This window comes from Chlorocebus sabaeus, chromosome 5 (assembly GCF_047675955.1).
Source record: "Chlorocebus sabaeus isolate Y175 chromosome 5, mChlSab1.0.hap1, whole genome shotgun sequence".
Classification (NCBI taxonomy): Eukaryota; Metazoa; Chordata; class Mammalia; order Primates; family Cercopithecidae; genus Chlorocebus; species Chlorocebus sabaeus.
Window position 1 is genome coordinate 302,238 of NC_132908.1, and position 24,413 is coordinate 326,650.

General features: G+C 53.4%; 1 protein-coding gene across 3 annotated transcripts in view; it reads right to left on the reverse strand.

Annotated features, from left to right (window-relative positions):
• The window catches only part of AXIN1 (axin 1), a 64,411-nt gene that overhangs the window by 13,203 nt on the left and 26,795 nt on the right, over positions 1-24,413 (reverse strand). For all 3 annotated transcript variants that reach the window (XM_037990082.2, XM_037990081.2, XM_073014958.1), the window contains exons 3-5: positions 14,335-14,475; positions 10,255-10,351; positions 4,134-4,271 (exon numbers count right to left, since the gene is read on the reverse strand). In XM_037990082.2, the coding sequence (XP_037846010.1) occupies positions 4,134-4,271; positions 10,255-10,351; positions 14,335-14,475 (376 nt within the window). The remainder of the gene's footprint in view (positions 1-4,133; positions 4,272-10,254; positions 10,352-14,334; positions 14,476-24,413) is intronic.

Genomic DNA, 24,413 nt, shown 5'->3' on the forward strand with positions numbered 1-24,413 from the left:
ACAGGCAGGTGGTGGGCATCCCCTGGTGGATGTGGCTATGCTGCCTCCCTTTCCTTGTTTTTGTAGGACTAAAAGGCCTAGGCACTCTGGGGAGAATTCTTAACCGAAGGTCTTCCTAGGGACTAAAAGTGTTTCAAGTTTTGATGCTCTTCGCCACCTCAGTCGAGGTCTGCATTGGCAGGAATTCCATCATGGGGCTGTGAAATGTTACAGATTAACTGAACCGTTCAGCTAATGGTTTTCATTTTCTTCTTTGTACTTTAATTTCCCAAATTTTACAATGAAAATAGGTTTTTAAAAAATCTGGAGTTCGGCCAGGCGCAGTGGCTCAAGCCTGTAATCCCAGCACTTTGGGAGGCCGAGGCGGGCAGATCACGAGGTCAGGAGATCGAGACCATCATGGCTAACACGGTGAAACCCCGTCTCTACTAAAAACACAAAAAATTAGCCAGGCGTGGTGGCAAGTGCCTGTAGTCCCAGCTATAGGAAGTCTGAGGCAGGAGAATGGTATGAACACGGGAGGCAGAGCTTGCAGTGAGCCGAGATTGCGCCACTGCACTCCAGCCTGGGTGACAGTGCGAGACTCTGTCAAAAAAAAAAAGAATCTGGAGTACACGCCTGTAATCCCAGCACTTTGGGAGGCCGAGGCGGGCAGATCACGAGGTCAGGAGATCGAGACCATCCTGGCTAACACAGCGATCTCTACTAAAAACACAAAAAAATTAGCTGGGCATGGTGGCGGGCGCCTGTAGTCCCAGCTACTTGGGAGGCTGAGGCAGGAGAATGGCGTGAACCTGAGAGGCCAAGAGGCGGAGCTTGCAGTGAGTCGAGATTGCGCCACTGTACTCCAGCTTGGGTGACAGAGCAAGACTCCGTCTCGAAAAAACAAAACAAAGAAAAACAAAAATCTGGAGTTATTCCTTTTAGAGAAGGACCACCACTCCCGGGCCCTGGTGGTGCTGGACAGAGCCAGGACTCTGCCGTGCTCCCTAATGCTGGGACAGAGCCAGGACTCCATGGGGTGGGGAGGCCTTGAGAGTCAGAGGTGAGAGCCACACACACAGCCCCTGTGGCTACACCTGCCTTTAACATGTCCTGCCCAAGGCTGGGCACAGCGGCTCATGCCTGAAATCCCAGCGCTTAGGGAGGCTGAGGTAGGAGGATCACTTGAGGCCAGGAGTTCAAGACCAGTGTCGGCAATCTAGCAAGATTCCATCTCTACAAAAATTTCTTTAAAAGTAAGTCTCACTCAAAATGTGAACCTGCCCTACCAGAAGCACACACTGTGAATGGGTCAAGGCACAAAGATCAGCAGAAAATTATAGAGGCCAACACGGCAGCAAAACAGCAAAGACTTCGTTTCCTACGTTTCTTTTGTGAGCATGTTTGTTTAAGGGCTGGTAACCTTCACCTGCCACCCAAATGACGATGCTGATGTCACAGCCCGTGGACCCGGGTGTGGCCTGCTGACGTTTCCGTATTCGTGGCAACTCTGTTCCCAATGTTTGGTTTTCAGACAACAGCCCAGTAAGGCCCCCAGGCAGGCCCCAACGCCGCTGACCTCACGTGCGCACAGCCAACCTCCCCAGGGCCACCCCAGGAAGCAAGGGAGCTGCTCCAGTGACCACCAGGTCTGCAAGGTGAGGCCTCACTCACCGCCACAGGAACCACGTGGCACTGATGCTGGTCCTGCCAGCCCTGGCTAGGTTCAGGATCTTGGAGGACAAATTCCCTGAGTCCTTTCTTTGGGGGACTGTGCAGAAGGTGAACTCGGCACCTGCAGAGCCCTGGAGCTGGCACCACCCACACCTGTGCCCTACCCAGATGAGAGTGACCCTCAGACCTAGGGCTAGGGGAGACGAGAGGATGCAGCTCCACATGGTGGCAGAACAATTCACCAAGGATAAAAAATTGACGTGTGTGTGTGAGACATTTTCACACAAACCCCTTCATGGAGAGCTCCACCACCTGCAGCGACCACACCTGGTCCCCGCCATGAATCTCAGCTACTCATTGAGCTGTGTAAGGTCTTCCCGCCATCTCAACACAGTGCCTGGCGCTTGGTTTCCAAGCTCGGTTACCAGCTGCACCCTGCATCCACCCTCATGGTGGCATCTCCAGGCTTCAGGGCACAGCTCACCCGGGTTGTGGGTGAAAGAGTGGGTGCACCAAGGGGTCTCCTGTGGTCTGAGGAGAGCTGAGGGTCTGCATTTTACATCAAGGATCAGGCGAATGGAAATGCTCAGAAGCGTATACATTTTCTAAGTATTCACATTCACGAATATTGAAAGAATGAAGGACCCCCACCCACTTGATGGTGCCCATTTACCTCCCATAGGAATTAATCTGGCTAAGAGCAAAGCAACGGCTTTTTTTTCTTTGAGGCAGGTTGCTCTGTCACCCAGGCTGGAGTGCAGTGGCACAGCCTCGGCTCACTGTAGCCTTGACCTCCCGGGCTCAAGTGATCCTCCCACCTCAGCTTCCTGAATACCTGGGACCACAGGTGTGTGCTACTGTGCCCGGCTAATTTTGAAATTTTTTCTAGAGACAGGAATTTGCCACGTTGCCCAGGCTGGGTTCAAACTCCTGGGCTCAAGTGCTTCACTTGCCTCGGCCCCCCACAGTGTTGGGGTCACTGGTGTGCACTGCCAGCCCAGCCCACAAGGGCAGCTCCGCAAGGGAGACATCCAGGTAGGAAGGGTCTCCAGAGAAACTCCAGGCGGCCTGCACACTGCGAGGAGCACACTGGGGTGGAGCCACAGAAGTTTGCGCCATTTGCAGTGGGGAGGAGCCTGGCCCCGCCTCTTCCTGGGTGGAACCTGGGATTCAATTTGCCAGGCAGGAAGCACACCAGCAGAACTCTGGCTTTGTGGGAAGTTTTTTTTTTTGAGGTACAGTTTCACTCTTGTCACCCAGGCTGGAGTACAGTGGCTCAATCTCGGCACACTGAAGCCTCCACCTCCCAGGTTCAAGCGATTCTCCAGCCTCAGCCTCCTGAGTAGTTGAGATTACAGGCGCCTGCCACCACACCCAGCTAATTTTTGTATTTTTCATTAGAGATGGTGTTTCGCCATGTTGGCCAGGCTGGTCTGGAACTCCTGACCTCGGATGATCCGCCTGCCTCAGCCTCCCAGAGTGTTGGGATTACAGGTGTGAGCCACCGTGCCTGCCTGTTTCCCTTTCTACCTTTTCACCCAATAAACTCTGTCCTTCTCACCCTTCAAATTGTCTGTGAGCCTAAGTTTTCGTGGCCATGTGAAAGGGACCTGTCTTTTTTTTTTTTTTTTTTTTTTTTTGGGACAGAGTCTCGCTCTGTGCCCCAGGCTGGAGTGCAGTGGCGCGATCTCGGCTCACTGCAAGCTCCGCCTCCCGGGTTTACGCCATTCTCCTGCCTCAGCCTCCCGGGTAGCTGGGACTACAGGTGCCCACCACCACGCCCGGCTAATTTTCTTGTATTTTTAGTAGAGACGGGGTTTCACTGTGTTAGCCAGGATGGTCTCGATCTCCTGACCTCGTGATCCGCCCGCCTCGGCCTCCCAAAGTGCTGGGATTACAGGCTTGAGCCACCGCGCCCGGCCGGGACCTGTCTTTAGCTGAACTCAGCAAAGAGTCCTACAACACAAGTGCCTAGAGGCTCGTGCACCATGGCCCTCAAGGAACCCAGAGTGACCAGGAGGTGGTAGAACTTCTCAGGCATCGCAGCCCCTGAGTGCACGTAGAAGAAAACTCCTGCATGCCACTAGCCCTTCCTGCTCTGCACATGCTCATCCCACTCGCCGGCCTCATGGGGTGAAGAAGTTGAGATCACCTGCTGCAGCCTCAGCTTGTGGCCCTGCTACCCACAAAGGACCAGGTACAGCAGGCAGCTGTGTCACCCCCGGCCCCTTCAATGCGGGTGACCAAGGTGTGTCTCTGGGCCTCTGAGGGTGGGATGGGGCCGCTGGACATCCCATCCTGAGCTGGGGCTCGGCTGCGGAGAAAGGGGCATGGGGGATTCAGCAGGGAGGCCTCATGGGTCAGCAGGCCTCGGCCAGCCCTGGGCATCCCCGCAAGGAATTGGGGCCAAAGCTGTCCTGATCATCAGGACATCCCAGCTGTAAGAGAACAGGAGGACACCACCGAGGCCCACTCACCATGCGCACGCGCTTCAGCCGCTCCTCCAGCTTCTCCTCGGCCTCCCGTGTGCGCTGCACGGCCTCCAGGCGGTGGATGAGCTCCTCAGCGAACTTCTGAGGTTCCACACGGACTTCCTTCGGCACCCGGTACGTGCGCTGCGAGGGAGAGGACTGTGAGGCATGGGGGTTGAAAGGTCACTGCCAAAACATTTCTTTGTGAAGGGAAAGAGCGTGTGCTAGCTCTGTTGTATTTTTTTTATTTTTTATTTTTTTGAGACGAACTTTCTCTCTGTCGCCTAGGCTGGAGTGCAATGGCACGATCTCAGCTCACTGCAACCTCTGCTTCCCGGGTTCAAGCGATTCTCCTGCCTCAGTCTCCCAAGTAGCTGAGACTACAGGTGCCCGCCACCGCGCCTGGCTAATTTTTGTATTCTTAGTAGGGATGAGGTTTCATCATGTTGGCCAGGCTGGTCTCCAACTCCTGACCTCAGGTGATCCGCCCGCCTCAACCTCCCAAAGTGTTGGGATTACAGGTGTAAGCCACCAGGCCCAGCCTTTGTAGTATTTTAAAGCAAGAGTTTACTTTTTCCTCCTTTCAGCTGAGAATCAACTTCCTCACGGCCCCCCCTTTCCCTGTCTGGCTGGTCTGTCCATCATTCCCCCACGGACCCAGGAGACAGGGCTGCTTCTTTCCAGCATCTCCCCACTACCTGATCAAGAGGCCTGAGCAGGGCAGCTTCAGGACACACAGCCAGCGCTCCCCATCCGCTTCAGAGAAACACTCGAGGAGACGCCCACAGCGGGTGTGAGCAGAAGACCCCCGAGGCCCCCGGGCAGGGAAGGACACACAGGATTTGGAGGACAGGGGAGGTCTGGGAAAGGCGGGCTTTCCTTTTTAAAAGAATGTAAAGGCCAGGTGGTGGCTCATGCCTATAGTCACAGCATTTTGGGAAGTAGAGGCGAGCAGATTACTTGAGGTCAGAAATTAGACACCAGCCTGGCCAACAAAGTGAGACCTCGTCTCTACAAAAAAAAATTTTTTTTAATTAGCCAGGTGTGGTGGCACCTGTGGTCCCGACTACTTGGGAGCTGAGGTGGGAGGATTGCGCAAGCCCTGGGAGATCAAGGCCGCAGTGAGCCGAGTTCACGCCACTGCCCTGCAGCCTGGGGGAGAGAGTGAGAACCCGTCTCAAAATAATAATAACAACAACAATACATCTGCAGTGTATTTTACAGTAATGCACCATATAGCTTTTTAAAAAAACAGAGATGGGGGTCTTGTTTCCCAGGCTGGCCTCCAACTCCTCCCACCTTGGCCTCCCAAAGCACTGGATTACAGGTGTGAGCCACAATGCCTGGCGCTGTGTAACTTTTGAGGGTACTTCATTTTAAATTTCAAACTTCAAAACAGCTGCAAAAATAGAACAAGGAATTCCCGTCCACCTTCACTCAGATTCCCCAAGGGCTGACATTCTGCCGTAAGTACTGTATCATCCTCCCACCGGCGCGCGCACACACACACACACACACACACACACACAGAGGCACACACACACGGGCACACACACACTCACAGGCACACACACAGAGGCGCACACACGCGCACACACACACACACACACAGGCACACACATACAGGCGCACACACACACACGGGCACGCACACACACACGGGCAGGCACACGCCCAGGCACACACACACACACACACACACAGGCACACACAGAGGCGCACACACATACAGGCACACACACAGAGGCGTACACAGGCGCGCGCACACACACACACACACACACACGCCCACACACGGGCAGGCACACGCCCAGGCGCGCGCACACACACACACACACACACACACAGGCACACACACACACACACACAGGCACACACAGAGGCGCACACACATACAGGCGCGCTCACTGCTCTGAACCAGTTAGAGTGCATGTAACAAAAGCAAGGCCGCTCTCACACCTAACCACAGCACAAACATAGATGGTTAAAAAACTGACCCTGATACAGTGACATCATGTGGCAGATATTATTCCAGTTTTGCCAGCTGCTCCAATAACATCCTTCACGGCAAAACATGCTTTAAAATCCAGGCCACCAGTGTCTAAGCCGTGGAGGGATGGAGCCAGGGACAGCTCCCCCGTGATTGCGAGCAGGGTGGCAGCTGGGAGGTGGGACCCTCCGTGTGTGTGGCCTTCCTGCCCTTCTGCCATGGGTTCTGGTGCAGTCCTGGTTCTGTGCACCCCAGTTTCTCATCTACACAATGAGAGTAGAAACAGCACCTAACCCTCAGAACGATGGGATGAGACGGGACACGGAAGCTATACAAAGGGTCTCCTCCGGGCTCAGGTGCTCCACAGTAGACGGGGCTCAGAGAGAGGCTGACCCTGGAACCACAGGCTTCACTTCAGGGAACATGGGAGTACGAAGGGGCCAAGGGCATGCCCAGGGCACTGGGTGATGTCTCAGAGCTGGGAGAAGTCACTGCTGGAGTCTCGGCTGTGCCCAGTGTCGGGAAGGGGTCTGTCCAAGGATGAATGTGTCGGGAAGGGGTCTGTCCAAGGAGCCAAGGATGAATATCCAGTGCTTCTAGAAGATGAGGAGGAAGGCTGGGGCTGGCACCAGCAGGGACATGGGCCGGTGTGTCCAGATGTGTGGACAGCAGGGCATCCATACAGATGGCAAGGAACTAACAAGCCACCCTTTCCCGCTGCAGCCGGGGCCTGGAGGCTGGGTGGCCATGCTGGCTTTTCCGTGCCCAGTGCTGGGCAAGGCGCAAAGGCGGGAGTGGCACACACAGGACTGGGAGCTGCCAGTACTGCAGGGACCACAGCTGCTGTGTCTGCAGATAGCCAGAGGCACAGACAGGAGCACTCATGGTCTGAACAGTCAGCACCACAGAGACCAAGAGCAGGACGAAAAGCCCATCATCAGGCCCAGAGAGCAGCACGGCTGAGGGGCCAAGAGGAGTGCTCAGGCTGCCACGCGAGCTCCATAAAAAGACTCCAAGGGGGGCCGGGCGCAGTAGCTCACGCCTGTAATCCCAGCACTTTGGGAGGCCGAGGCGGGTGGACCACGAGGTTGGGAGATCGAGACCCTCCTGGCTAACACGTTGAAACCCCGTCTCTACTAAAAATACAAAAAAATGAGCCGGGCGTGGTGGCGGGCGCCTGTAGTCCCAGCTACTCAGGAGGCTGAGGCAGGAGAATGGCATGAACCCGGGATGCGGAGCTTGCAGTGAGCAGAGATCACACCCCTGCACTCCAGCCTGGGCGACAGAGGGAGACTCCGTCTCAAAAAATAAATAAATAAATAAAAATAAAAATAAAAAATAAGACTCCAAAGAGCAGCACAGCTGAGGGGCCAAGAGGAGCACTCAGGCCGCCACGCGAGTTCCATAAAAAGACTCCAGGTGGCCCTGCAGGCTGCGTCACCACGGTTCTGAGAACAGCAAAACTGTCAGAGTCATCACATTTACGAGAATGGCAACCTCTCCAGCTTTGGAGGATCAGAAAAAAATACCATAAAGGAAAAAGCCAAGTAAATGAAAATGTGAAACTTCAAAGTAATTACAAAGGCCAAAGATCACTAGGGATTCTGAGACCAGATGTGGTAAAGCCACGGCCCCCAACCTTTCAGCACCAGGGACCAGTTTCGTGGAAGACAATTTTTCCACGGACAGCTGGGGGAGGGGGGGTTTCGGGATGAACCTGCTCCACCTCTCGTTGTCAGGTGTTAAAAGTCTCACACGGGGCATGCAGCCTGGGCATCCATGGGTGCAGCCACAACAGGGTTCTGCTCCTATGAGCATCTAAGCTGCCCCCATCCTGCTGTCCCTGCTGCAGAGCCATGGACCCACCAGAGAAACAGCATAGCTTTTGCAAAAGCAAGGTCCTCAACAGAGCAGAAGCGAACAGTGCAGCCACGGCACGTCCTGCTAGCCCATCGGCTTCCTGGGCCCCCCCGCCTCGGCTCACCACCATCCTCAGGTGCAATTTCCCAGCAGCAGCAGTGAGCAGGCCCCGGGCAGCTGTGCTCGTGCTGTGGGTTTCTCACTTGGGCCTCTGGCTGAGGGACTGCCCACCGAAGGTTCCAACCACAGCCCCGCCTGACAGGCCACATGGACTTGATCCAGGCTCCTACAGAGCCTCTGATGAGATCGTTTGCTGCAGGCTGTTCACACAGAAACGCACGGTGGCCCCCACCCCGCCACACAAGGGCCCTCTGGTAGTACGGCATGTGGCAGGGCCTGCTCCTGACTGTGCCTGCCGCCTCTGATGGCTTCATCTTCCCGGTGACTCAACTGTGACCCTCCAGGACCAGAGGGCTCTGTGCTTCCCTCGGTTCTGGAAGGTTCTGATGACACCAGGGACTCGCCATCGGCCTCCTCTTTTCTCTGTGTTGCATCCTGAGAGGTCTTTCCAGGTCCACGTTCCAGGCACCAACGCACTCCTCAGCTTTTGTCCTTCTTGACCCTTCCAAGGGCAGGTTGTCTGCCTGACGCCCCCTCATTGAGAGTCCGTGACGTGCACTTTCTACACCTGAAGATTCTGACTAGCACCCCAAAATCGGGGCACCCCTGTGGACAGAAGCCTTCCACAGGTCTCAGCCCACTCAAGCCCTATCCTCAGGGGCACACAGGGCTGGCCTGGGCCTGTGGTCGCTCAGCTGTCTTGTCTCTCGGGCCTCCTTTATCAGGGCGGCTCTGCGGGTTCTGGACGTTTGGGATCTGTGACTTGAAAATCAGAGGCCGGTGGCTGTGCAGGAGCCCTCAACTTGGGCTGTGACCTCATGATAGCTTTTGGCCATGCCTGGCAGGCAGGGCCCCAGATCTTCCAGAGCACACGTACACACGTACACACCCACACATGGCCTACAATGTCATCTGCTTTTTGTTAAGTAGACACCATGAGCGCCTAGTTTTAGCCAAACCTGAGTCAAGGGTTGGCTGGCATCTTCTCAGAAGTGAGAACAAACCAACATCCTTTCTTTTCAACGATAAAGAAATTCCTGACTTGGAAACTAAGGTCTGCAGAAAAGCTAAAAGGCTAAGAAATCCTGACCAAGATTTCAATGTCAATGTTGTCAATGCTCTCAAAATGCCTACTTCCCTGCACAGACACTCATATGGTCACGTGGTTCACCCTCAAACACCGCGGCTAACAGTGGGTTGAGAACAACCCACAGTTGAGGCTGGGTGCGGTGGCTCACACCTGTAAGTAATCCCAGCCCTTTGGGAGGCCAAGATGGGCGGATCACGAGGTCAGATTGAGATCACCCTGGCTAATACGATGAAACCCCATCTCTACTAAAAATACAAAAAAAGTAGCCGGGTGTGGTGGCGGGCGCCTGTAGTTCCAGCTACTCAGGAGGTTGAGGCAGGAGAATGACATGAACCCAGGAGGCGGAGCTTACAGTGAGAGCAAAACTCCCGTCTCAAAAAAAAAACACAAAAAAAACAAAAAAAACCCACCGCTTTTCTCACCTTCTCATAAACATCCTTCCTGTTCAGTCAACCCATCAAAATAAGGACAGATCATTAATCTGTTCATCAACACAGGAGTGCTCTGGAGACAGAGTCAGGCTGTGGTGGGCTCCAGCCGGCACTCAGCTTTGTGACCTGATGCCCAGCCAAGCCCCTATGCCCGAGACTGGGCAAAGGCACCATTATTCTATCCAACAGCTAAAGCTGAGGCAGCTTTAAAATCAAGACGTTCACCCAGAGGTGACCCTCGTTCAGCCACAAAAACACCAAGTTTGCCCCAAGCGCTGTGCAGGGGCCAGGTCTGGGCTCTGAGTCATGAGAAAGGCTGAGTTCTCCCCTTGAGGGGAAGCACCCAACTTCACAAGGCAAGACACTTCCTACCACCATGGAGGGTGTGGCCTCAGGGCGTGGGGGCCCTCTTGAATGAACAGCTCCCTCTGGGCCCTAAATGCTGCCTGAAACTTGATGTCCCCGGCCGCCCTCAGGGACTGGCCACGTGCAGATGTTTCTGGGATCACACGCTTACGCCTAGAGGTAAGCCCGGCTCGTGGGAAGTCTGGCAAGTGCCTTTCCCGCGCACCAGTTCACCAGGCCCACGCTGAGCGGGGAGGACGATGGGCTGAGGGCCGCAGAACCAGTACTTACGGGAATGTGAGGTAGGGGCACCCGCCCGTTGACCTGCACGCTCTCCTGCATCTCCCTGCGGTGCTGCTTACGGATCCTGTACGGAGGGATCCCATCCCTGTCCAGGATAAAGAGACAGCCGTTAACTCAAAGAGGAGCAGGAGGGCCAGCACCGTGCCAGTAGGGCTGCCGGCCCCACCCGCGAGTCAGCAGGCAATGGTGATGACACCCGTGAGCCACCACCACTGACACACGTGCACACGGGTGATGCAGGCACCCATATGTATGCAGGGGAACACGTACATACTCATGTACACACAAAGGTTCACATGTGACGGTAAAAAGCCCAGGTGCCCAGACACGCACCCTCCCAGCTGGTGTTTACTGGGCACCTCCATAAAGCCTCCTTGTGCCTGCCTGTTCTTTAGGGCCTGACAGCTAAGAGTGGTTTCTACACTTTTAAAGGGTAGGGGAAGAATCTGTGACAGGGACTGCATGTGGCTGCAAAGTCTCACATATTCACTGCCAGCCCTGCATGGGAAACGTTTGCTGGTCCCTGCTTGTGGCCGAGACCATGGTGCAGTGTGCCTGCCTTGGAGGGCACTGCTAAATGGACTAAAAACATTTCAGGGTTTGCACAGTGGGCAGCCAGGACAACCAGCGCCCCACGGAAAGGTAAGAGATGCCAAGGCTGCACACTCTGCTTCTCTCCAGGAGCTGCCAGGGCAGTGTGGTCTTTGAGGGAGGCACAAGGTAGCTCTTTCGCAACAGGTTTTTTTTTTTTTTTTTTTTTTGAGACGGAGTCTCTCGCTCTATTGCCCAGGCTGGAATGCAGTGGCGCGATCTCGGCTCACTGCAAGCTCTGCTTCCCAGGTTCACACCATTCTCCTGCCTCAGTCTCCCGAGTAGCTGGGACTACAGGCACCCGCAACCACGCCCGGCTAGTTTTTTGTATTTTTAGTAGAGACGGTGTTTCATTGCGTTACCCAGGATGGTCTCGATCTCCTGACCTCGTGATCTGCCCGCCTCGGCCTCCTAAAGTGCTGGGATTACAGGCATGAGCCACCACGCCCGGCCCACATCACGTTTTCTTTATGAACCCTTTAGAAGATCATAAAAAACACATAAGTCAAATTATACATGGTCTGAAAAATGACCCCAGGGTTAAGATAACTCACTCACAACCATCCTTGAAGAAAGCCCTCGCCCTCTCCCCGCTATTAGAAAAGCTGCCTTCGGGCCAGGTACAGTAGCTCACACCTGTAATCCCAGCACTTTGGGAGGCTGAGATGGGCGGATCAAGAGGTCAGGAGATTGAGACCATCCTGGCTAATATACTGAAACCCCGTCTCTACTAAAAATACAAAAAATTAGATGAGTGTGGTGGCGGGCGCCTGTATCCCAGCACTTTGGGAGCACTACTCGGGAGGCTGAGGCAGGAGAATGGCGTGAATCAGGGAAGCAGAGCTTGCAGTGAGCTGAGATCGCGCCACTGCACTCCAGCTTGGGCGACACAGCGAGACTCCGTTTCAAAAAAGAAAAAAGAAAAGAAAGAAAGGAAAGAGAAAGAGAAAGAGAAAGAGAAAGAGAAAGAGAAAGAGAAAGAAAAGAAAAGAAAAGAAAAGAAAAGAAAAGAAAGAGAAAAGAAAAGAAAGAGAAAGAAAGAAAAAAAGAAAGAAAAAAAGAAGAAAGAAAGAGAGAGAGGCCGGGCGCGGTGGCTCAAGCCTGTAATCCTAGCACTTTGGGAGGCCGAGACGGGAGGATCACGAGGTCAGGAGATCGAGACCATCCTGGTTAACATGGTGAAACCCCGTCTCTACTAAAAAATACAAAAAGCTAGCCAGGCACGGTGGCGGGCGCCTGTAGTCCCAGCTACTCGGGAGGCTGAGGCAGGAGAATGGCGTGAACCCGGGAGGCGGAGCTTGCAGTGAGCTGAGATCCGGCCACTGCACTCCAGCCTGGGCGACAGAGCGAGACTCCGCCTCAAAAAAAAAAAAAAAAAAAAAAAGAGAGAAAGAGAAAGAAGGAAAAGCTGCCTTCAGAAGCATGGCAGCTCCACGGATCCGTGCCGCACCCAGGGGCCTCCCAGAGCTGCCAGGAGACACAGGGCAACGTGAGAGAGCGCCCGACCCAGAGCTGCATGGCAGACACGGCACCTCCTGAGGCATCCTCGGCTGTCACAGCACCACTAAGTGCTGTGGGCAATGGTGAGCCAAGTCCAGGTCTGGCTTGGTCACGGTGGGCGTCAGGAACAAGCGAATCTACAACTCACCTAACACTTGCCTCGGGGGTTTGTTCAAGGGCCCTGAAGCCACCACTCTACTGGTTTCCCAGACATGACACTTGGATGGGGAAATTCCACAGGCCTCTGTGGATAAGGCACTGTCCCCACATCTGTGTCCACAGCCCACAGCCTCTGGAGCACCATGTGGAACAGTTGTGAGCTCGCCCCCAGCACAAAGGCAGAGCCCAGCTGCCCCACGGGAATGATGCTCTTCACCTGTCCACTTTTTACCTCTGATGTACTTTCAAGTATGTGTAGCAATTTTACATGCCAAATTGTTAAACACTTCAGTACAAACCAAGATGAACAGAATATCAAGGAAAAAAAAATATCTATTTATTTTAGGTCCTCCCTTTAGGAAACATATGTCCCTTTTCTTAGACAGAATTAGGAGACTTTTTGAGAAAACTGAGTTGGCAGGTTAATTTTTGTTGTAGTAACGCAGTTTTGGGGAAGAGGGAAACCAGATGCTAGGATGCGTGGTCTGCTCAGGCGCTCTGTGGGCTGCTCTGCACCCAACCATCTGGCCCAAGGTTCAGGGCCATGGCAGGCACTGCTTCAACTCCAGTAACTTCAAGTGAGGTGCTGCTAAAAGCAAGTCAACATTTTATTTTGAAGATTCAAAATTAAAAGAGGATGAAAGAAACCAGGAGAAGCCACACAGAGCAGCTCTGCCGGGAAGGGGCAGGGAGCTTCCCCTGCACCACCACAGTTACCTGGGGAAAAACGAAGGGGCCAAGACCTATGGCAATGTGGGCTGGCTGGATTTGGTTCAGAAATAAAATCTGACAATTTGTTCTGCTCATCTGAAAGTCAGGTTTTAGAAAAATGTTTAAAGATAGGCAAATGAAAAGAACAAACCAGCCAGGCACAGTAGCTCATGCCTGTAATCCCAGCACTCGTGAGGCTAAACTGGGTGCATTATTTAAGCCCAGGAGTTCGAGACTGCACAGTAAGGCCTTGTCTCCACAAAAATAATAATCACTAGCCGGGTGTGGCGCACGCTTGTAGCCTCAGCAACTCCGAAGGGTGGGGTGTACATAGGCCCCAAAAAGCCAGCTGCGAAGCACAGGGGAAGAGGTCATAAAGCAAGCACGTTCTTACACATGGGGTTTCCCTGGACAATGAAAGAATAAGCTTCCGCCTGTCACCACAAGGGTCACACATGTGTAGCCCAGGCCGTCCCTGGGCCACTGAGGCCCTGGCCTCAGTACAACCACAGCACCTTCCCTCACTCCTGCTCCCAGCCCCTTGCCAAGTGGGTGATGGGGACAAGACAGGACCCTGTAGCGCACCAGCATCAGGGACCACATCACTCACCACAGCCAGTGGTGAGACAGCTGGCCTGTGCCTGTCTTTTAAGCTGAAACCCCAGACTCTGAAAACCAAACACCAAACTCTAGCCTGGGGAGCCTACAGACTGTCTTAGGTTCACCCTCAATCCTTTCTCGTGGGGAGGTCCCAGCAGCCCTGGTCACAGAGAGAAGCAACCGACACAAAGCTGAGCCCTCACTTGTGCTGCTTGGAGGACAGCCTCTGCAGTGCAGCCTGCCTGCGTGTCAGACGCACTCTCACTGAGACCTGGGGGGCCAGGAAACGCTTTCCCTGAAGACAAAGCCCAGGCATCGCTGGGTCAGCACGAAGCCCACTCAGCTAGCTGCGCTCTGCAGCAGGGTGGGACTTACATGCTGTCATCTGTGAGAAACAGGGTGTCCAGGGCAGGACTTACACACTGCTGTCCACGAGGGACTGGGGATCCGGGGCGGGACTTACACGCTGCTGTCTGTGAGGCACAGGGTATCTGGGGCAGGACTTACACGCTGCTGTCTGTGAGGGACAGGGTGTCTGCATCACTGGACAAGCTCTGCTGCTCGCTGTCGTTGGCACTGGTGGCTGGGGCCAGGGCGTAGCCGGCATTGACATAATAGGGGTTGACTGGTTCCCGCCAGGATCCATACCTGCGAACAAGCAAGCAGGGCACATTAGTGACAGCCTGCTAAAAGTCTCTCATTTTATTCCACATTTTCATATTATCTGAATATCTCAATGTATTAATTTGAAACACAAGCAATTTGGAGAAAAACATGGAGCATGGAGAAACGACTAGCATCTCCACCTGTCCTCTCGTCCCTCTGTCCTTTCCAACAGGGTGCATTAAAGCCAGATCTCTCCTCTGATTTTAGGCGGAGGCTTTGGTGCACACACAGAGCGTCCATACATGATCACTTGGGTTTGTTTTCCACGCATGGCACTAGAAATGGGATGCAGATGTTCTGCTCATTCCAAAATGCGCATCAGAAGAGGACAGTACGATGATCAGGATGAGGCCCTTGGGCTTCAGCTCAGACGTCTCTGCACCTGTGCCCAAGTCCAAGCACGGCCACGGGACTGATGTCAGGGCCGATATGTGACAGTGTGTGTGGGTGGTGCTACCTCCTGTTCCCCTACCTAGAGCAGCGGTTCCTCCCCAGCTCCTGGGACAATTTGCCTCCTCTTGTTACCACAAAATTAGCCGGGAAATGACACCTGGTTTCACTCTGCATTTCCCTGATTAATGGTCAGATTGGCAGTTTAGGGTAATGTGTCATTTAAACTTCTTCCTCTATCTGTTCATATGGTTTGCCATTTTCTATGGAGTGGATTATGAGTTTCTTGGTGATTTAAAGAAGTCTTTAAATAGACTTGTTATTAATCTCTGGTTATATATGTGAAAAACATTTTCTCCCTAAACGTCATTTTTCTTTTTAACATTGCTCATGTTGATTTTGGTCAAACAAGTTTTTCATTTCTATGAAATCAGACAGGCCGGGCGCAGTGGCTAATGCGTTTAATTCCAGCACTTTGGGAGGCCAAGGCGGGTGGATCACTAGGTGAAGAGTTCAAGAACAGCCTTACCAACATAGTGAAACCCCATCTCTATTAAAAATACAAAAATTAGCTGGGCGTGGTGGCACACACCTGTAATCCCAGCTACTCGGAAGGCTGAGGCAGGAGAATTGCTTGAACCCGGGAGGCAGAGGTTGCAGTGAGCTGAGATCACACCACTGCATTCCAGCCTGGGCGACAGAGTGAGACTCCGTCTCAAAAAAAAAAAAAAAAAAAAAAATCAGATATTCTAATCTTTTTATTTATTTCTTTCTTTATCTATTTTTTCTATTTTGGAAGCACAGTCCTTCCTTATTCCAAGATTACAAATACATTCTATTTTTCTTTATATGCTCTGAACAGTTTTTTTAGACCACCACCTGAAATGTGTGTATACAAAATCTAGCCCAGTCCAGGAGAGCCTAAAGGTAAAAAATAAACTAATAAAAAATAAAATCTAGCTTACCCCTTCGCATCAAAATGGAGAGCCAGCTGTTAGCATTAAATACTGAATAATCTATCTTGTCCTCAATAATTTTAAGCGCCTCTTTCCACCACATCTCACTCCTGTCACAGGCATGTGCCCCTTCCAGGTGCTCTGCTGTGCTGCCAAACAACTGGTGTGTCTGCAGGGTCCCTAACTGCCAAGGCCCCACAGTGTGCCCTGAGGCTGCCTCTCCCTTCTAGCGGCTGCCCCCACTCAGCTTTGCTTTCCCTGGTTTCAGTTACTTGTATTCAACCAAGGTCTAAAACTAGACGCACACAGAGCGGTAAGATTGCAAGAGAAAGACACCAGCTTCACAGGGTATTTATCATAGTGCACCCTTACAGTCGTCAGTCTCAACGGTGTTTATCGCAGTGCACCCTTACAGTCGTCAGCCTCACAGTATTTATCACAGTGCACCCTTACAATCATTCCGTTTGATTCACAATTGTCTTTAGTCTCTACTGTTCCTAACTTGTAAGTTAAATTTGATCAGAGATGTGTTCCCAGAGGGGAAAACAGTATATACAGGGTTCGGCACTATCGCGGTTCCAGGCATCCACTGGGGTCTTGGAATGTGTCCCACAAGGGGTGACGACGACCTCAGTTAGATCTTCACAGATCAAAATGACAAAAGATAACCAAGACAGCTCCCAAGGCTACCACAACAGACCGCCCTGCACGTGCACATGGCCGGAGGAACTGCCACGTCAGGGGTGCAAGCACACCTGCATTGGTGACTGGGTACCTGTGCATCAGAGTCCTTGGTGTGGAGGGAGGGACCAGCATTGCTTCCAGCTGTGCACCTGATGAGCAGAACCTAGGGAAAGCCCCAGTTTTACTCATGCCAGGAAAGGCCCTATGACAAGATGGGAGGGGGGCGGGCAGCCTGGCACCTTGGACTCTGGTGACATGAGATGCCTGGGGAGATGAGCTGGCACTGTGAGCTGGGGACAGCCTGTGGCACTGGTGGGTGGGGCCTCGTTGCACGGGGCCATTTCCCCTGGGGTTGTGGCCTCCAAGCACTCTGGAGGGCATCATATGGGGCCACAACACACAAGCAGGGCCTTTCATATGGACAGTGTGGGTGACTGTGCTCAGCTGCTCGGGAGGCAGGCGCAGGGCCCCGTGCCACAACGGAAAACAGGGTTCATGATGTCAGGCCCCTGCCAGCATCAACGTCCGCGAGTCCCTCTGACCCACCCACTGTGGCCTGGTCACTCACTGCAGGCCATGGACAGTCATGGCCGGGTGACAGCAGCCTCAGGCTGACAGCAACCACAGGGCCGCTCTTGGGAAACGGGTTCTCTGGAAACACTAACCACCAGCGGGTGGGCTGCAAGTCTGGTTCACTCCTCATCTCCTCTCTGTACCTGACATAGAGCAGATAAAATGATGCCAGCCTGCAGCTTTAGGCTCTTTAAGCATCATGCAGTATTTTTAAATGACACCGTTATTCCTTTGATACTTAAAGCCACAGCTGCTCAGCAGCTACTGATATTATCACTCTAACAACCATTGCAGCCAAACTCAGATCTCAGGTTAAGTACTCAACTAAGTTTCCCTGTTACTATGAAGGAACACTGAACTTTGTTAACTTTCCATAAACATCTATTTGGTCAAATAAAACCATTTCAAATTTAAGAGAGAATGCCACTGCTGCGCAGAAGTTTAAGAAGTCTACGTCCAAAGCACACAGCGCGTACAGGCGTGTCTGTAGCCCATGGCATGTCTGTAGCTCACGGTACACGGGTGTGTCTGTAGCTCACAGCACACGGCACGTCTGTCTCAGCACGTGGGTGCGTCGGTAGCCCATGGCACATGGCGCATCTGCAGCCCACGGCACACGGCTCATGTCTCAGCACACACCGGAAGCACGCGCCCTGCCCTTGTGCTGCCATGGGGCTTACACCTGTCCCGTCACTTGGGAGCCACATATAGCAGAACGAAGCCTTCCGTGTTCATGTGTCCAATTCCAAATCCTTCTCCCACTCTGACTTCCCAGGTGTGCCTTTCACATTTGTGGAAAACCTGTTTGTCTTTAAAATGAGAAGCAGGAGAAACGCAGGTTTCCAATTTTCCACAAGCTCCAGCACACAGCAAGTTCCACTGCACACAAGCACCAAGGTCAGGCAGCAAAGGGGAGAGAAGCAGGAGAAGGCGGCTGGGAGGAAAGAAAAGGAAGAAGGGCAGGCTGTTTACTATTGATCTTGTAATAATCCCGGACAACTGCCCTAGCTCCCAGGATCTGCCCTCAGCGCTCAGATGGCTCCTGCATCTGAAGACACAGGTGGCTGGGCTTGGCCTTCACTACCAGCGGATGCGACCAAGAATGTTCTGGTCAAAGACACGTCCAAGGGGAGGTCACATGGGAATTCCAGGATTCCCCCCCCAGATATAGCTGGGATCCAGCGGCGGGGGGGGCATGTGCTCATTTGCCTGCCTGTGTGTGCACCTATGGATGTGTACTTTGTGTGTGTGTGCCCATATATCCATCTGTGTGTGCACCTGTGTGCCTATGTGTGCTCGCCCCTCACGAGCACCTCCACCTGCTCCTGCACTTCTCAGACATGTGGAGATGCTGTGGGCGAATCTGACCCCTGGCTGTGCGGTGAGAATGCGGCCAGGGCTTGGTGAGAGCAGATCTGACCCATGGCTGTGTGGTGAGAATACGGCCGGGGCCTTAGTGAGAGCTGATGTGACCACTGGCTGTGCGGAGAATGTGGCCGGAGCCTTAGTGAGAGCGGATCTGACCCCTGGCTGTGCGGTGAGAATGTGGCCGGAGCTTTGGTGAGAGCAGATCTGATCCCTCGCTATGCAGTGAGAATACAGCCAGGGCCTTGGTGAGAGCTGATCTGACCCCTGGCAGTGCAAAGAGAATGTGGCCAGAGCCTTGGTGAGAGCTGTGCCCAGCCCCCCCACACTGACGACCTGAAACAGGAAAACGGGCACAGCTCTTCTGGAACAGGCAGAGTCCAGGGATACAAAGGCTGGCAGACCCTGCAGAGCTAGGTGGCGACAGACTCCCCGCAACTCTTCTGTGTGTTCAAAGGCTTTCTTTAGGCACCGGTGTGGTGGTGCACACCTGGAATCCCAGGGACTTGAGAGGGTAAGGCAGGAGACTCGCTGGAGCCCAGGAGTCTGAGGCTGCAGTAAGCCACGATCACGCCACTGTGTTCCAGCCTGTGCTCCAGATTCTGTCTCAAACAAAAACGTTGTGGAGAGGAGGCATGAGAAGACACAGCGACTTAGGGAAAACGTGCCCATCACAGAAGAGAAAGTCCAGTGAAGTGGTGAGGAGGGGCTGATGGCAGAATCAATGCCCAGGAGCTGTGTTATAAACAAACACCTTGTGGGGTTTCACAGCTACAAGGACCCTATTAGCCTCAAGGCAACAGGAAAGGAGAAGCCCAGAGGCAGCCAGTGCACTTCAGGATGGCCTAAGAGGGCCGAGTGTCAGGGCCACACAACAGGTCTCCCCTGCCCAGATGTTCGCACATGGTGGAGAAAGGTGCTCCTCCTGCCGCAGGAAGGCACCTCGCTGGGACTCCTGCAGCTGCTCCCACATCCAGCATGGTCACGGCACCGGCTCTCTGGTCACTGTGGTACTTTCATCTTCCGTGTTTTCACATTTAACCATTCTATATTCTTGTACTTGCGTAAACAGGCTGCCTTTTTAAAAGACAGTTTGACAGTTTTTCCTTTTAATGAAGCTGTCTGGTCCGGTTACATTTAGTGTGATGTGGAGGGAGCTGGGCCACCGTCGGATCGGGTTGCTTTATCACATCTGCTCTACTTCCTTTTGCTCTTTCTTGCCTTCTTTGGGGTATTTTTTGCTTTCCATTTCCTCCCTCTGAAAAAGTAAATGTTGTACAGTTCTTTCATTGGTTCCTGTGCGTGGACATGACTCAATCCCACACATCACACCTGCCTCTTCCCAGGCCGCATGAGAACCTCAGAACTGACAGCTCCCCACACACTCATGAGCAACACATTTCCTGCACTGACATTTTCTTTTTTTCTCCCTGGGCTCCCACCTCAGCCTCCTGGGTAGCTGGGACTACAGATGCACGCTACCGCGCCCAGCGACTTTATCATTTTTTATATAGATGAGGTCTCACTATGTCACCCAGGCAGGTCTTGAACTCCTGGGCTCAAGCAGTCTGCCTGCCTCGGTGACCTAATGTGCTGGGATTACAGGCGTGAGCCACTGTGCCTGGCCACAAATCAGATCATTTTAATTATTGAACTGCAAAGGGGTAAACGCTTTAAAAGGATTCCAGCAAGGTAAGATGACAACACCAATAATGCAACATAGGGGCGGATAAAATCTAAACAGAAAAGTTACACAAAATTATGAAACTTCACTGTGATGGTTTCATGGAGAAATTTAGGAACAGGTCAAGCTTTCACACCATCCCACCACATCCCTTAACACACACGGGCAAATTTAAGAGGGTTCCAGCTTTCCTCATAAAATACCTCTAGAAGTACTGAGTACACTCAAGAATATAGAAATTAAAATGAAATAAAACAAAACAAAAACATATATATATATATATATATTTTTTTTTTTTTTTTTTTTTTTTGAGATGGAGCCTCGCTCTTTCGCCTAGGCTGCAGTGCAGTGGCACGATCTCGGCTCACTACAACCTCCGCCTCCTAGGTTCAATAGATTCTCCTGCCTCAGCCTCCCGTACTAGCTGGGACTCCAGGCATGCGCCACCATGCCTGGTTAATTTTTGCATTTTTAGTAGAGACAAGGTTTTGCCATGTTGGTCAGGCTGGTCTCGAACGCCTGACCTTGTGATCCGCCCGCCTTGGCCTCCCAAAGTGCTGGGATTACAGGCCTAAGCCACCGCGCCCAGCCACAAAAAATGTTTAATCCCAAAAGACCACCTGGGTGTGACGGGCACCATCCAGAACATGGGAAGAGGAGACTGGAGGTAGATCTGGCCCTGGGAATCACCCGAAGCCACTGCTACAGGCTCTCCTGCCTCATGCTACCCACGCTCTGGGCCTGCTGCTGTCTGTGCCTTCCATACCCAGGCAGGAGCCGCCACCCTCCCTGGTAGTAAGGCACCATGTGGCACCTGCTGGTGACAACCACTATGGGGAAACAGCAAACAGCAACCCCAGGAGAGCTCTGCATAGCACATGCCCCACCCCGCCAAGACCTCTGTGTTGTTAAAAGTAAGTTCTGATGGTTTTGCTTAAGCAGCACAGGTCAGTACGCCACCTAAAATAATTATAGCCATTTTGAGAGGCAAATTGCCCTTTTCTCCAACCACAGAGCTCCTCTACTCATGCTCATGACAAGGCTGCGTCCTGATAAACCTGTCATAGCTGGGTTGAAGTGGTGGAGGTGGAAGGTGGATTCCGAGCTCAAAGCGTTATCCAGACACAGCCCTGCCTTTCGTTGACGGGCACCCTGAATGCTTCAGGCTAGTCGTAAAGTTGAAAAAGCCTAAGTGGAACCATTCTACGTTGGGGACCAGCTGTATTCTGAAAGACGGAGGCTGGAATTAGTAAAATGGCTGGGAATGCACATCTGTGAGCCCTGGATGATAAGTCAGGAATGAGTCAATGAAAGCGCAACTCCAAGTGAGCTGGACATGAAGACGGAGATGGCCGCACAGACCCAAAGATGCACAACCTGAGAAGTACAGAGCGCCCGTCTTATGGCCAGGGAAACCCAGGCAGTGCACGCCACAGGCATAAGGCTGGGTGCTTCTCCCAGGCCTGGCTCAGAGCAGGGTGGCTGCGAACAGTGGTGCACAACCCAGGCTCCAGGAGGAGGTAACCCTGAGGGGCAGCTGGGGAACATGGCGTACACCCCAGGCTCCAGGGATGGCCCTGAGGGGCGGGCGCTGTGCGGGGCCCTGCTGGTAGTGGGGTCTAACAAGAGGCAATGACTCATGACTGAGTATGTCTCCCCTCAACCCATCACCCTGTACCTGCCCGCAGTAGAGTGTACACTTGCCCCCAGGTGTGGGGACAGGTGTGCTCCTACGGCTGTGTTTCCTCTGCACAGGTGTGGGAAGCCTGTGCAGGAGCTGAGTTAGCATGGCAGGTGCTGGTGCTGACATGTGCCTCACCTGGGCACAAAGGCAGAATCTGCTGGGCTGCACGTACTCATCCCTGAAGCAAGGGGGACCCGGCTGTCTGTGAGGCAAGGAATCCGTGCAGACCCTGGTGTGCGTCTGCCCCTCAAGACCCCATCCACGTGTCTCCAGCCACCGCAGTCCCACAGAGCCACTGAGGATGGTGGGTGAATCCTACACACAGAATCGCTGGCTCCTGGGGACTCCCTTCATTTTCTGGAGCTGTGGACGGTGGACGGATGAGTGTATCCTTCGGAGCCCAGACACTGGCAGACACAAAAGCCTGACAAGAAGCAACACAGGCAGAAAAGGCCTCTGTGGATGGCAGGCAGTGGCCTGGGGGAAGAGGTGGCCTGCAGCTGCGACCCAGCTCTGGTCTGCACTCATGTCCATGGAAGGGGCTCTGGCACCAGATGGCAGGGAGTGGCTATGTGGCAGAGGCCATGGATGCCAGTGCCACTTGCTTCCCAAAACTGAGAGCCAAGAGTGGCTCAGGCCTGAAATTCCAGCACTAGGGAGACTGAGATAGGAGAGCTGCTTGAGCCCAGGAGTTCGAGACCAGCCTAGGCAAGAGATCAAGACCATGTCTCAAAAAAAAAAAAAAAAAAAAAAAAAAAAAAAAAAAAAAAAAAAAGAAAGAAGGAAAGAAGGAAGGGAAAGAAAGGAAGAAAACCAAAATAAGATTAAAAAAAAAAAACAAAACCCCAGGTGAGGCACGGTGGCTCATGCCCGTAATTCTAGCACTCTGGGAGGCCGAGGTGGGCAGATCACCAGGTCAGGAGATGGAGACCATCCTGGCTAACACAGTGAAACCCTGTCTCTACTAAAACTACAAAAAATTAGCCGGGCGTGGTGGCGGGCACCTGTAGTCCCAGCTACTTGGGAGGATGAGGCAGGAAAATTGTGTGAACCCAGGAGGTGAAGCTTGCAGTGAGCTGAGATGAAGCCACTGACTCCAGCCTGGGTGACAGAGCGAGACTCCACTTCACCAAAAAAGAAAAGAAAACAAAACAAAACAAAAAAACAACACTGAGGGGTGTAACTTGCTTTCTCATCTGCATCTCTCTAGGAGTATGGACACAGTTCTTCACCACTCTGGGTACAAAGCGAAAAGGTATAAACTGCCACAAGGGATGGAATACAGCACAAAATGAGCAACCCACCCCGGAGACACCAGCCTGTGGGAGCCCCAAAGCCCACGGGAGAGCCCCACAGCCCATGAGCCCAGCAGCCCACGGGGAACCCCACAGTCCATGGGGAGACCTGCCCATGGGAAGCCCCACAGCCCACACGGAGACCAGCCCACGGGAAACCCCGCAGACCATGGGGAGCTGAGTCACAACTGAAATACCCAGGACCGTCCGCACTGAGGAGCAGCCTCCATGCAGGGCAGATCTGGGGCCAAGTGTCAGACAGTGGCCTTGGCCACATCATGGGTCAGGACTGGGTTCGAGGCCACCTGCTCAAGGCCATCGATTCCATAGCATGGGGGCTACATTTGCTCCACAGGCCTCCTGCTGGATCCTTTCTGAGCCCTCCTGGGAGAAGGCTGGGGGCCGGAATGCGGGTGCATAGGAACGGCTGGAAGCAGCGCAGGGCAGAAGCGATATGGAAAGGCAGGTCAGGCACAGGCCCCACAGACCCATGGTCGTCCGGGGAGGTTTGCAAGGACCACAGGGCCAAGGGCACCATGAGCAGCTTCCCGCCCAACCCGCCCAGTGTCCCGCAGAGTTTGTGGGGATAAACAGAAGCTTGACAAACACAACTGAGCAGAAGACGCCCACAGGTGGTCAGTAGACGCTTCCAGTGTGATCACAAGACCACACGCCGCACGTTAGCACATGACACACACACACTTACTTGCCCCCTATTTTGACAAGATAAGCCGTAATTTATACCAGGAGGAGGAGGGGCACCCCAGGTGAGCGGTCCAATCCTCAGACACGGCCAGTGCCATCAGCGACCTGCATCCCGACCCACCCGAACAGCAGGGCCAGCAGACGGAACCCGCCCTGCAGAGGCAGCTTCCAGCAGCTGCAGGCCCTTCCCAGGCCCAGCTCCATTAGAGTCCAGCACAGGGAAAGCCTCTGCCCAAGGCTTCAGGGAGGCAGCACCCCCCTGTGCATAGTTCCTGAGGGCGGAGAACGCTGGGATGCACGAAGGCAAGGAAAATTCTTTGTAAAAATCAGCTCTACTGACGCACAGCTGGATGCTCAGTGGACCGGCAGAGAATTACAGTCCTACCTAGTGAGTTCTTACGCGCACCACATCACAGCCTCAGCCCCGCACCCCAGAAAATCATCGCCTCAGCCCCACGGGAGCCCCTGCACCCCAGGAAACCATAGCCTCAGCCCTGCGGGCGCCCACGCGCCCCAGGAAACCATCACCTCAGTCCCCACACACGCACCCCCGCGCCCCAGGAAACCATCGCCTCGGCCTCCGC